The sequence below is a fragment of the Lepisosteus platostomus genome, chromosome 22 (genome assembly GCF_059453375.1).
Source record: "Lepisosteus platostomus isolate fLepPlt1 chromosome 22, fLepPlt1.hap1, whole genome shotgun sequence".
Classification (NCBI taxonomy): domain Eukaryota; kingdom Metazoa; phylum Chordata; class Actinopteri; order Semionotiformes; family Lepisosteidae; genus Lepisosteus; species Lepisosteus platostomus.
The window spans coordinates 9,176,785-9,190,155 of NC_142632.1; the positions used below are offsets into that span (position 1 = coordinate 9,176,785).

The following is a 13,371-nucleotide window of genomic DNA, read 5'->3' on the forward strand; positions in this document are numbered from 1 at the left end:
AGATCAATGGTGAGCGTTGATCGTACATGCACATAGCGTGTGGGGGAGATGAAAACGTTTCCTTTATTTCTGGGGATCCCCCTGGACATCATCTTGAGCGTTCCTGGCTAGACCCTTGGTTGAACCCCCTTAATTTGCTTTAACATTTCCCTGCTTTATTTTAATAACCAATAGAATTGAAAACTGTATGCCATAAAGGCTATACAATAAAAAAGCGAGAGAATCTATGCGGATTCAGTTATAGAACACAGGCATGATGACGACCGGCTAGCGAGAAGAAATACGTAATTGTGTAATGGGTACGCCGGCGCAGCAGAGGGCGCTCTGGCGATAGTCGTTGCTCTAGGAACCCCGTGTGCGGGGCACCGACTGTTTGCTGGTGACGTAGGCAGGGCTGAGGAGTGCGGCGCTGGCGGTAGTGATGGGCGATTCGGGTGGTGTCGGTCCGGTCCTGGCGCTCACGCTGCTGTTCTCGTACCTGTGGACCCTCTCGCAGGGCACGGAGCTGAGGTTCGTGACGTGCGGGTCCATCGTGAAGCTGCTGAACGTCAAGCACAACGTCAGGCTGCACTCGCACGATGTCCGATACGGGTCTGGTGAGTACAACTCGCGTCCGTTTCTCGCTGCCGATGACAGGGTCCCCCGGGTGCAGTTGATTAAAACCACAGTCATATTGCAAACGTTTAACTTAACTCAAGCAGGCGGAATTGAACAGCACCATAAGACCTAACGCGACGAAACGTACCTCAAAAGTCACGTCTTAGTACTGTAGTGTTGTATTTGACAACGTTTCTAAAAAAACAGATCATGAGACCAGAGCTTAATCATTCATTATGAACACAGTTTTCTTCCTGTGAAGCCCGCTTTCCGCCGGCCCCCCAGGTCCCTATAATCAGTTTCTCAAAAGACGTAATGACTTGTGATCAGCTCATTTGTGAACGTAAATCTCAAGACATTCAGTCCTCAATTAACTACAGTTGCCGTACTTGAATAAATGACTTTGCACAGCAGATTAGTAACTATCAGGTCTTCCCAGGTGTTGGAAACAGGTCATGTGTATGAGAGGCTGGACTAGACTAGTGTAGAACCGAGCTGATCAGCTCTTTAAATCGAGGATGGGCAACTGCAGTGAACGGGAGTCCTGCAGATTTGACTTCTGCCTTTCACCTAGCCCCCGACTGACATCAAAGAAAGCACTTCTTTTACAGGTTTTAATTCGGTTAGGTAAATGAGTGCGTAATAGAGTGAAGACTCTAGATCTCGTCGACACGGGGAGGTCCCCAGCCCTTATTTAAATCAGCCAGCACAGCAGTTGACAGAGATGCGTCTGTTCTTGGTAAATCCCGGGCGCGCATTTGTACGCTGGGCGCACCTGTGTTGTAGCCAAGCGCGCCCGTTCCTGAGGCGCCGGGCGCGTCAGCCTGACCCAGCGCTGTGCTCTCCCCCGTGCCAGGGAGCGGCCAGCAGTCGGTGACGGGCGTCACGGCCGTGGAGGACAGCAACAGCTACTGGAGCGTGCGTGGCACGGGCAGCGCGGCGTGCCAGCGCGGCACCCCCGTGCGCTGCGGCCAGACCATCCGGCTGACCCACGTCAACACCGGCCGCAACCTGCACAGCCACCACTTCTCCTCGCCGCTGTCCGCCAACCAGGTGAGCGAGCCCGAGCGGGGGCAAGCTGGGAAGGCCCGGGGGTGGCACCTTTTTTTAGGGTCACGCCGCGACGACCCCCCCCTCCCCTCCGGGGGGTCAGCGCCCCGGCTCGTCCCGGGCTGACGGGCGGCTGCGCGCCTGTCTTGCAGGAGGTGAGCGCGTTCGGGGAGGACGGAGAGGGGGACACCCTGGACGAGTGGACGGTGCTGTGCGGGGGGGAGCTGTGGGAGCGCGAGGAGCCCGTGCGCCTCCGCCACGCCGCCACTGAGGGGCTCCTGTCCGTCACGGGCGAGCAGTACGGCCGGCCCATCCACGGGCAGCGCGAGGTCCACGCCATGCGCCACGCCAGCCAGCACAACTACTGGAGGGCCATGGAGGGCGTCTTCGTGAAGCCCAGCGAGGTCCCGGGCAGGGACGCCAGGAGAACGCTGCACACCGAGTTTTAACTCCTCCGCGGGGCTCCGGCTCCACCGCGGCCTGAGCCGTCTCGGGTTTTCGCCAGCTCCAGGCTGGAATGGCTAGGAACTGTTATCTGGAGTACGTGTGGACACACATTCGTTCAAATCATTATAAAGGTATTACTTCTGCACAAGTAACACAGGTTCCTGCAATGCAGTGCGAGTTGTCGATTTCCATCCCGGGCTCAGTCTCATTGCCGGGACTTTACGAGAGGACTGGCTTTTGTATTTCACATCTCCTAGGGGTTTGGGCTGTAAAGGCGCTGGAACCCAGACCCTGATCTTTGGATTGTCCGAAAATAGTTTTAAAAGCAGGGAGCGCCACTGGAGCACCACTGCGGGATGCGCCCTGGGGTGTGTCCGTCAGGTCTGTGGAGAGCTTGTAGTACCGGAATCGGGTCGCACCACTGGTGGGAGGGGTTTTGGGGTGCGTCTGCCGGCGCTCACAGTTTGGAGCTAACCCATTGACGACCCACACGCGGGGAGGAGAATTGGAAAAAGGAAACTTCAGGGCGAGGCAGTAAGCAGACAATCAGGCCCGGCTTGTGGATTTCAGATGTACCGGGGGCAAAGGCATTTGTGGTTTTGTTCCTGGAAGAACCTGTTCTTGTTTTCTTGTTTTTTATTTCTTGATTAGAAGTATCGACTTTGCAGTTCTCAGTATTAGAAGATGATGTCACTTTTTTTGACCGTGATACAAGGTTTTGGGTTGATTTACGGATCTATACATCATATTTCCGTGCTGGGATGGCACAGCGGTTAGCATTCAGGCCCCTGGGGTGCTATCTGTGTGGGGTTTGTATGTTTTCCCCATGTTCTTGTTGGTTTCCTCCCACAGACCAGAGTCGTACTGGTAGCTCAATTGGCTTCTGGGAGAACTGGCCCAGGTACGAGTGTGTGTATTTGTGTCTGTGTCTGTCTGCCCTGTGATGGACTTTGGAGGCCCGTTGCTTGCTGGGATAGGCTCAGGCTCCCTATCGACCCTGAATTGGATGAACTGGTTAGAAGATGGGTGGATGAAACATGATCCAAAGGCTCTCAGCTGCTAAAGCACACGATACGTCTCTTCTCATAGAAGTAGGGGTATGGGGTGTGATGTGGCAGTTGTGTAAGAAATAAAAAGGGTTTAGAAGTTTTTATTTTGCAGTTTTGAAATGTTGTTGCCGTCTTCCCTCTCCTACCTTGTAACATTCACAATTCATTTATCAGCCATAAATGAACAGTTAGCCCTGCATTTACCTGTACAGCCCATAGGCATGTTACAGTGGCCCCCACGAGTAATCTTGGATTAGAGTTCTTGTGTCCTCACCCTCAGTGTTAAGAGTGAATGGGAAAAGTGCCATTTGATCAACTGTGACTTGTTTTTCACCCCCAAAAGACATGGAGACATGACAGACGCACCAGCAGGAATATAGAACAATTCATCATCGGGAAACTGCACATTTCCAGTAGTGGATCCCATGCCATCCCAGAAACACAGGTCACGAGGCCGGACTGCGGGCAGGAGCGTGTGTCTGTCCATTGCAGGGCACAGACTCGGACAACTTAAAAGCACTAATTAAGCCAGCAAGCATGGCCAAGGAGGAGTGGGGGGAGGGGGAAGAAATTGAAGTCCCTGGAAAGAAATGCGACCAGAAGAAGAACGTGCAAGCTCCACATAGAAGTTGTGTCAGGAATGGAACCCAGGACCTAAGAGCAGTGGAGCAGCTGTGCCACCCTTTCTGGTAGCCGTTATCTTTTATTTCAAGAAAATAACAAAACCGGCTTCTACTACCATCCAACCAAAGCAAATACGAAGTGCAATAAGGCAGGTCCGTTATATGCAGTGTTAACACTAAATGAGTATGGTTACTTGGCACCAGCAACATTGTAAATCTGGTTTCACAAAAATGACTTTTAAAGTTTTTGAAGTTGTCTTGACTTTTGGAACATGAGAGAATATGAACTGTCAGGTTATTTTCTTTCTTGTTTAATACATATTTGGATTTTCACATTTTTTTTATAAGAAAGTGTAATGTTCAAAATACCTCAAATAAAGACATTTACCTTGTAAACCCCATTGGTAATTTCACATGCCTGTAGTTTATGAAGTGTTAAAAGCATGAGATCGCACTTTGTAACCCATGGGTTCTCAATCCACACACAGGTTAATGTTGGAGTTCCACCCTCAGTTACTCAGTAGAAACCATACTTGCCTTAAGAATGGGGTCATGATGACCTGCTGGATTGTTTTTCAACCCTTTAACATGTACGAGGCCATTGCGTTTTATAAGTAACAAAAAAAAATCCAAACGTTTGAGTAGAATATGTTCTTATCAAACAATTTATGAGTTCAGTTAACGCTAATGACTAATAATAATAAACTTGATTTTATCTAGTGCCTTTAAAATTGGATTCTCAAAGCGCTTTACAGAGAAAGAAACACACAAGGGGAGGAGGCAGCAGGATGACAGTCACAGTGAGGGTCCGAATACAGAAGGAAGGCAGTTCAATAAAAGCCCTTCTAAAAAAGGGTTTGATTCTAGTTTTTAAGTACTCTGGGAAGGGGGCTCTGTGATATCTATAGGGATATAATTCCAGAGCTTTGGGCAGCAGCAGGAGAAGACCCTGTCACCCATAGAGTGTAGACGGGCTTGGAAGACAGGAGACCAGAATTAGAAGGGCGAAGGTTGCGAGGTGGGGAGTGGGATGATAGTAACTCACACAGGTACTGAAGTGCAAAGCCATGCAGAGCCTTATAGGTGAGCATGAAACTTGACAAGAAGCCAGTGCAGGGACTCCAGGATAGGAGTAATGTGATCAATACACTACACACAATGAGTTATTTGTACAGCTAAAATTAAGTCATTCTGCAAACGAATCAATTAGTCCTGGTGAATAAAAAGCCCAGTTGGAACAAAAAAGAGCAGACCCAGCAGTACTCCCGTGCTGGGGCTGAGGTCCCCTGTTCTGGTGCTAATGACACAAAAGAGTTCTGTCTTAGCGAGGTGTGGAGGCAGGGGCAGCTGTCTGCAAATCCATTGAGCTGAAAATGAAACAAATTACAAGCCAGTGGAATCAATGTCAAATCCCTTCTCTGCATTGGTAGTAAATGTTGCAGGTTTTCATCTTGTTGAAGTAAAATCAATAGATTATTTAGCACCTTTACATTTTAATCAGAATTAGTCGTGGAACAATAAGCACAACTTAAAACACAGAGAGACCAAGGGAAAGTGAGGGAATTGATGGATAGCTGGGGGGAAAAAATCCATTTTCTACTTCAACAGACTTTCCATAAACTGACAGGTCAGCTGAGTCATAACTTGGGATCAGAAAAACGTGTTGAAGAGGGATTTTCTGTAGAGGCAAAAGAAACCTGAAAAATATTCTGGTGTATTTCTGCCCAGACAACATGGTGGAGAGAAGGAGTTCATTCTGACACTGTTCTCAGATACAAGTCTTCATGCCATGCCAAAAAAAAATGTAATAATAATTTAAGCTCATGATAGGACTTTAGACTTGTGAGATTTCTGCTGACTAAAAAACTTATGATCACCTAAGAGCCTCAGGTGACTGGCTTTTAAATCGCTGAATTAAGATTTGGAATTATTTTAAGTCTCCTATGCTTAAATTGTGAGATAGTAAATGCTTTTCTGTGCATATGTTTGACTGGGACAAATGATCTGTACAGATTTGACAACACACCTCTGTGAGCGGTTTTTCTGTACTGCTTTCAATGGAAGAGACCAGTAGGGGGCTGTATTGAGCCACCTTTCTTTTTGAAGAGGGCTGGGGTGACATTGAGATGTTGAGCACCTCAGACAAACCGTAGCCAACGGACTGAGAATTTAGAAATTGAACCCCAGAAGTAAAATGCAGAAAAGTGGAATTTGGTTTCTGAGTGTCACTGCCCTGAAAAAGCCATTGAGCTAAAGGAAATAATGAATATGCAAAGTGAATGGAAGAAATTAAACATGAAACATCCAGAAAGAGAACTGACACTGGATAGTATTGATTTTATCTTCCTTCATCGCATGTTTTTTACCCAAGGGGATGGGGCTGTTTGGTCCTGATTTTTGAAGGGTGCAGTCTACATTTTTATATCACCTCCTGCTTCAGCCCCGGAGCAATTGGTTAAATGAGGTCAACATAGCCTTTAACGACTTCAGTTTAGCTAATAAGAGCATTGCCGAAAAGACCAAGAATCAAAACTGAACTCCTCCCGCACAGAGGAAGGTAATTTATTCTTGAAGACTTTCCTGATTTGCCCCTGAGTTTCCAAGCAGTGCCATCTGTAAATGCATTCGTTTGCCAACAACAAGTCTCTGTTGTGTGTAACTCCGCCGGCGCTCAGTGACTGTGCAAAGCGGTGCTGGCTGATACGTGGGCGATACACATCTGATCAGTGCCAGCCGTGTGAGAATAAGAGTCTGGGGTGTTCTGTCAGAGCCTGACAATTCAGTGTCCTTGCATTTGCACATGTGAGGGAAGGGCTAATCATGACATCCTGCGCTGCTCAGGATTTTCTCTGCCAAGAAAGCTTTTGTCAGAGTGCTGGTATTTGAATAGCTTCGGCTGAAGCTGAAAAAATACACAAAGAAGGAACAGAAAGGCCAGCCCCTAACCCAGGCATACTATACTGTACATGTAGATTCTTCTTATCTGCCCCATTCCCGAATTTTGATACAACCAGCACCTTAATAGCTGCAGTAATCCTGCTAATTACCAGTGGAAGACCTCAGGAGCAGGTTGGAGCTGAATATTGGAATGGAGCAGACTGGTTGAGTGGCCCTGCAAGTTCATTGCAAGTTCAAAGGCAGATAAGGCTGGTTAAGAGTCCCCTACTGGCAGATGGTGGTTCAGGAATTCGGGCAGGTGCTCCAGGGTTAGCGAATCTGTGATTGTTTTATTGTGCTGCTCTGCTATCTTATTTTTGCTATTTGTGCACCGTCAGTGGTTATTAACGCATCAGTAATCCCAGGCGTTCAGTCCCCCTCCTTCTCCATTGTTCTGGGCTGAAATGGGTTGGCGGTGTGCCAGTGTTCACCTTTCCATTCTGACAGAGCTGCGATTCCTCTGGCATTTCCTGAAACAAAGGGTCCCGCTGTACTTGTGGAGTTCCTGGGGGGGGGGGGGTTGTGCAGCACCGGCACTGTTTTCGGGAAATTCAGAGAACATTAATCCAGCGATTTGTGGACCAGGAGGCAGAAGAAGCAGCTCATGCAGTTCAGGGCCTGGAGACCCTGCTGCCACCTTGTACCCAGTCCACTGCAGTCCCCTGCTCCAGTCATTCCCTCATTCCTGCTGAGCACCAGTGAAAGACCTCAGGCGCAGGTTGAATACTGGAATGGAGCAGACTGGTTGAGTGGCCCTGCCTTAGCCCAGAACTGCATTGCACGTTCAAAGGCAGATACAGCTGGTTAAGAGTCCCCTGCTGGCAGATTAGAGTTTCAGGAGTTGGGGCAGGTGCTCCAAGGTTAGCAAATCTCAGCAGGGTTCTCCAGCTCCAGGCTCTTGGATTGACTCCAGTCATCTAGTACTGATGAGGGTGACACATCGCCAGTTTTCAAAGACAAGGAGCGCTTGTAATTGAATAATTGCTCAGCCTGAGCCTGGAGTCGTGAGTGTACTGAAATGGCCTCTCATCTGCACGTGGGTAGCTGAGTGGTCAGTTCAGGGGTAGGGTCATACCCTCCACCCCAGCCCTCCCAAGTCACAGACCTCACCCTTCGGCATGGGCACTCGCACAGTGATGAGAGACGGACCTGGGATCACCTCTCCTCCTGTCTGACACCTGTCCTGAAAATCTGCTGAAACGGACAGATTGGGCCACACTGAAGGCACCACTGTTCCACATTGAACCCAGAAATCAAGGGCTGTGAGGCAGCAGAGCTAAAATTATATCCGAATAGGCCAAGTAAACAACCATCTTCTTGGAATGCTGGTAATACTGATAATTATCAACTAAATATTTAAGCTGTGGGTTGTAGTACAATTCTGGCACAGGATTAAAAGCACCGATGGTCGAGTCTCTCTGAAAAGTCGTTTACCGGCCAGTTTGTTGCTAGAGCTGAAGCCTGTTTGAATATAATGTGGGAGTTATCTGCCTTGGGCGGTCCTTTTATTCCTTTTTTTTTGGAAAGCTCAGCTTTTATATTTTGGTCTGCTGCAGGCAGGTGCCACCCTCCAAGCAGGCGTCACTAACCCTTGTCCTGGGGAGCCTCAGCCCATCTGATCTTGAAGGTCACCTGTTTTTAATGATCTCTTGAATTAAAAGAACTCTGGTCCCTGACAGATGAAAAGTACTTGGATTTTAGTCTAAATTACTTAATTGAACAAATTAGCTGTATAATTGACCACAATGGAGCCTTTAGAAATTGGTGATTAAATAGTGACCAGTAAAACCAGCTGGTCTGATGCGGCTCTCTGCTCCATGAGACAGACACAGGGTGTGCTGGATGTGTGCTCTGCTTCAGGGCAACACATGTCTGCTGGATGCTTAATGGGTTTCAGGGCTTTTTTCCAAGACACGCATTTATTCAGGCATGGAGCCTTTTCCTTCCTAGTTACTGAATTATAGATAACATTGGGGGCATATCTGCTTTTTCTTTAATGCAGACCTCCAGAATGTAACCACCTTGTTTTTCATAACCTGTGTTCTTCGGAACGAACGCCAATCAGAACACAGTGGGGTACCCAGACACACTCACACCAGACATACTGGGGGGTTACAGTAATTAGCTTTTGGGAACATCGGCCCTGGTGTGGGTGTTGTTTGCGCCTTTGTGTGCTCTGTGATTTACTGGTGTCCCATCCAGGGTGAACCCCACCTTGTGTCCATTGCTTGCTGGGCTCAGCTCTGGCTCCCCCACGACCCTACAGTTGGATGAAGTGGTTGGAAAATGGCCGGACAGATGAAACTAATTATCCACAAGGCTTTTTAGCTGCAAGGGCACAATACTTCTCTCCTCATAGAAGGTAAGAGTGTGTGACAGTTGTGTAAGAAATTTAGTGAAGAGCAGAAAGACTGATCAACAGGACAGCAACACAAACAATTCTCCTCAAGGCACAGAGAGGAATAGATCAGCAAAGCTTGGTGTGAGGGTGGAGACACGGTATTTACAATCCCAAGCTTGATTTGCCCTTATAGGAGCACTAAATGTACAAAACTGAGCAGCGCTGGTGGACTGTAGAGTCTGTTTTTGCCATTAGCTTGCTTGTGTGCTTAGATGACAAACGATCTGGTGTTGGTGTGTTCTGTACCATGAACCAGGCAAGCGCGTACTGTCTGGAAATGTTCCAGTCTATTTTTGTTGGCCAGTCGAACAATTTGTTAATTAGAGCAATCCATCAGTGAGTGGGGTACGACAATCACACCGAACGTGTCCCTTGAGGCACTAGTACTGCGCTCGTCTGTCTTGTCTACTTTTTTGCTACTTCTCCTTGGTTCAACAAAGCTCCTGGAAAAGAAAACTCGTCTTCAGGCATGTATTTCAAAACCCACAACCCTGTGGGTTTCAGCTGCAGTCAGTGAATCATTTCAATTGTCAGGGATCAGAAAAATTAAGTGCAGTTCCGCTCGGCGTCCCAGGGGCTTTCATTAAGCTCTCCAGCAGCCTGTGCTAACAGCAGGTGCCGTGGTGTCTTTTTAAATAAACGGGGATCGAGCTGACACTAATAAAAAGCAGTCTTGTAGGTCTCTGTTTTTATTCCAGAGCGCAAGCTCGCAGCATCATGAGAGGAGACATTATTCAGAGACTTCTGCAAGTGGGTTAGATGTCTGTGTCTCTCTATACCTGACCGTGTATCTCTCTGTCTATCTCTTTTATCGTTTATTCCTCAGTAGATTTTCTGTTTTTCTTCTACCCTCTCGAGCTGTTGAAAAAGTGACAAATACATACACTATTCTTAATCTTTTGTATGTGGATGTATACAGTAATACAGTTTTGATATACGGTCTTTATGAAGTCCCCTCTTAACCCTCTCCTTACAAGAGTAAACAAAACTGCAGACTTCGCCCTCTATTATTCAATCGACGGTAATAAAGATCTGTTAAAATCATCGACCTGTTAGAGGGACACAATTCGTCTGTCAGTTCTCGGTGAGCAACAGGATGTCGCCATATCAGCCTCCTGACCTCTAGGCGGCGCTGGGTGATCAAGGATTGAGTAGGAGCCGTGTGAAGACAGAGGGGTAAGGACACCTGTTCTCTTTTCTGTTCATATTTGATTAACGTGAACATTAATTGTGACCAATTCTGGATATACAGCAGTAAGTTCTCTGTATATCATACTACAATATGATTTTTAAGCAGGTATTAATTTCTAGTACGCATTAGTAAATGCTTAAGATACGTTTGATAATGTATATATTATTATTTAGAAATGAAGTAAGGTTATATTGGCAACAGTCATATTATATTTAAAAAATGGTAACGGGATTTGTGGAGTTTGTGTGGCCCAGAGCATTATCAGTAACTGAGGCGACATTGTATCTTTTCACAACACTTCACTATTGTCCAATCAGTATGTCTTAGATCTTCACAGCTGTTTCAGATTTTACGCAACGAGTGTAGCGAGTGACTCCGTTTGTGATGGAGTAGAGCGCCTCTACAGCGACGTGCGATTTTGCCGTTTTGTGTTCACAGGGCGGGAAGCGCAGGCCGCCATGGAAGGAAAGCGGAAACCGTCCCTCGCTGCGCGGGAAGGACTGGTTCATCTCTCTCGCCTCCGGGCCGTGTTAACCGCTGTGTTCACTGAGAATTCACGAGTTTAATAAGACAGATTTCATCACTGCGTGTCTCCTCCGACTCTGCAAACCAGGTGATGTCCACTAATTAGCTAACGACTGTTGTTACACAATATATTGGATAATTGTCCCTGTCGACGCAATTGCGCAAGCAATGGTATGGCGCACTACGAGTCGCAGATAAGATACTATCTTACTAACATAATACCACTGGTACCAGGAGACAGTATTTCCCGGGACTCTGACGTGGCTGCCTTCTTTTAGGTTTCTTATTTAAGTGTGAGAAGCACCCGTGCTGTACTGGGAGAAGATGGAACAGAAAATGTAATTAACTTGCGTGGAGTTTCACCTCTATACCGTTCAGTGTAATGAATCACAAAAAGAGACTTCATAATCTCAGGTAATCGTTAGTGAAATACTAAAAAATATTTTCTTGTTTTGAAGCCTCCAAAGATGTTTCTGTTGCAGACTTTTTAACGGACTGTCAAAGTTTTCAAAATGGCTGACTAAACGGCCCTTAACGATAAAGTCCGCTTTGTTGTGCGTTTGGGATTGCTCCCCGTGGACTGAGAGATGCGTTCAAACTGAACAGAGAGACAGTACAGTACAGCTGGGGTCTGCATTGCCAACAGGTCGGTTGGTGTCTTGAAAAAACAGCGATCGTAGTAATGTCTCATGAGCAGAGAGACGGAGCCCTGAATGAATACTCATCCAAGGGCGCGATTCCAACAGCGAGAGCCTTTAAAAAAAAAAAACTTTTCCCGTTTATTTGAAGACCTAAGACCTAAAAATTCCCTAAAACATACGATTCGCAAACAACACCTAGTGTAACCAACTGACCTACCACCTTAGAGCATCATTGATATTCCTAAGTTTCAGACCTATCTACCATCTGTTTATGCATTGTTTTAGTATTTGTATGTTTCATCGTGATTGCGGGGTGAAGTCTGGTATTTCTGATTTTACAAACACAACATGTTTGTTAAACTATGGCAGTGCTGTAAGTGTTGATCTTGTTCTATCTTTTGTACGGGAGGCAGAGATAACACAACATGCCAGCATGACACGGCTCTTTTCACCCTCCTTTCCTGCCCTGCCCTCCCTTCCCACTCTCTTGGGGGTCTGTTCTCTTTACCCTAAACCCAGGGCGCCTTGGGCATGGTGCCTTCAATGATAGTGACCTGCAGTGTACCATATGTGTTCCTTTATCAGACTCTTATGGGTCTGCCCATCTTTGACATGCTGACCACTGAAAGCTTCAGCACGTTAGGGTATGTGTACTAAAGTATTTGTGTGCCCATCGGTAATTGCTGCAGATGTCATTTTGATGCTCTTTAAAATAAGGGGGCCTGGAGCAGTGAGGTAGCTATGAGTTTCTGTGTGTTTTTTTCACTTCTGAAGCTTTTGAAAACCTGTTTCGTTTCCCGATATCTTGGCAGAAGGGGCCGTGCATGCCGCCTGTCGAGAAATGGCAGTACAATGTGCCTGCCAGTCAGTATAACTATCCAAGCCCACACTCCTCTATTAAAATCTCCATTAAAAAATAAAAGAAAGAAGCTTTCCATGTTCAATGAGGGTGTTTGATGACAGATTAGTTTAATTTGATTTTTTTTTTTATTGTGAACGCGCCACGCTGACACAATGAAAGTAACATGCCGTGACAGGCTGTTTTGTGGCAGGTCTGTGGAATAGGTGAGGCTAAGTGATTCCGGGAGCAAGGTTTTGCTGAACAGGTGACCCCTCTCTTTGTGAGCGCATTGTATCCAGTGCCCGAAGACGCAGTTGGTGCCTGTGTTGTTGAGCTGCTCTCAACCGACACACAGTGAATCAGACATGCCCAGGGTCTTCTTATGCTATTAGAAGAGTGGGTCTGAATTATGAGGAAGATGGAATAGGTTAACTACCTGCAACTCCACGGGAGTTTGAATGCAGGTTTGCATCTCATGATAGGCATTTTACCGTCCAGTCCGAATTGTTTGTAGTAAATGCAACAACCACAGCAGATGCAGCATGATCATACAGTTCTGGTCTGCAAAACAGCATTATCAAGTATATGGTATTTTACTTGTTAAAGTAGAATTGTTTCGAAAACCAGAATTCGGTGCTGTGGGCAGTGCTATTTTGTTATTCTGCGCTAAAACTGGATGACTCTTGAACGCTTGCCAGTATAGATGGGTTTTCTGTGCAGAAGAGCTACCTGCACAACTCTTTTTTGCCAAGATTACAGGCCCTTCTGCAGCTCTCCCTGATGCTGGGCTGCAGTCCAGTGTGGAATGAGTTATTGGTAGCTCAGTGGGAGGAGTGAAATGAGCCTAATTTTGGATGACTAAGCGCTCCAGAAGAACAACGTAAAGAGAAATCTGAGTCGCTGTCGGCATTTTAAAAGGTTCTTGCTGACTTTGTATTGACTTTCTTTGCGGGGAGCGGGTTAACATTTGAAAGCAACAGTGAGTCATGAAATATAGGAAGGAGAAAAATGTGGAAATCCTGATGCAATATCGCATTTGAAATGAACCTGTGAGGAAAGGTCTGACCC

At 46.7% G+C, this 13,371-nt stretch overlaps 1 protein-coding gene and 1 long non-coding RNA gene across 6 annotated transcripts in view; both read left to right on the forward strand.

The window, feature by feature from the left end:
• Nucleotides 1-357: 357 nt before the first annotated feature.
• On the forward strand, nucleotides 358-4,162 carry sdf2 (stromal cell-derived factor 2). 3 transcript variants are annotated; one of them, XR_015929119.1, is made up of 4 exons: nucleotides 358-596; nucleotides 1,454-1,650; nucleotides 1,800-2,225; nucleotides 3,487-3,616. XR_015929119.1 is itself a non-coding variant. In XM_088616576.1 (3 exons), exons 1-3 carry the CDS (start codon nucleotides 422-424, stop codon nucleotides 3,655-3,657), a joined length of 543 nt encoding a protein of 180 aa, XP_088472702.1. In that variant the 5' UTR covers nucleotides 358-421; the 3' UTR covers nucleotides 3,658-4,162. The 3 variants fall into 3 exon arrangements, 2 of the variants coding, with proteins under 2 accessions (XP_088472702.1, XP_088472701.1); XM_088616576.1 differs by lacking the exon at nucleotides 1,800-2,225 and having other exon boundaries at nucleotides 3,487-4,162; XM_088616575.1 differs by lacking the exon at nucleotides 3,487-3,616 and having other exon boundaries at nucleotides 1,800-3,244.
• A 6,125-nt stretch (nucleotides 4,163-10,287) lies between these two features.
• LOC148643398 (uncharacterized) overlaps nucleotides 10,288-13,371 on the forward strand; it is a 227,296-nt gene continuing 224,212 nt past the window's right edge. For all 3 annotated transcript variants that reach the window (XR_015929050.1, XR_015929049.1, XR_015929051.1), the window contains exons 1-2: nucleotides 10,288-10,358; nucleotides 10,735-10,909. This is a non-coding gene — a long non-coding RNA (uncharacterized LOC148643398). The remainder of the gene's footprint in view (nucleotides 10,359-10,734; nucleotides 10,910-13,371) is intronic.

What these genes read in the sequence shown, in the direction of transcription:
- sdf2 (XM_088616575.1), top strand. Translation starts at nt 422, where the DNA reads ATGGGCGATTCGGGTGGTGTCGGTCCGGTCCTGGCGCTCACGCTGCTG. An exon ending in CGATGTCCGATACGGGTCTG is followed by an intron (nt 597 to 1,453) that starts GTGAGTACAACT and finishes CCCCCGTGCCAG; the next exon opens with GGAGCGGCCAGCAGTCGGTG. An exon ending in CGCCGCTGTCCGCCAACCAG is followed by an intron (nt 1,651 to 1,799) that starts GTGAGCGAGCCC and finishes CCTGTCTTGCAG; the next exon opens with GAGGTGAGCGCGTTCGGGGA.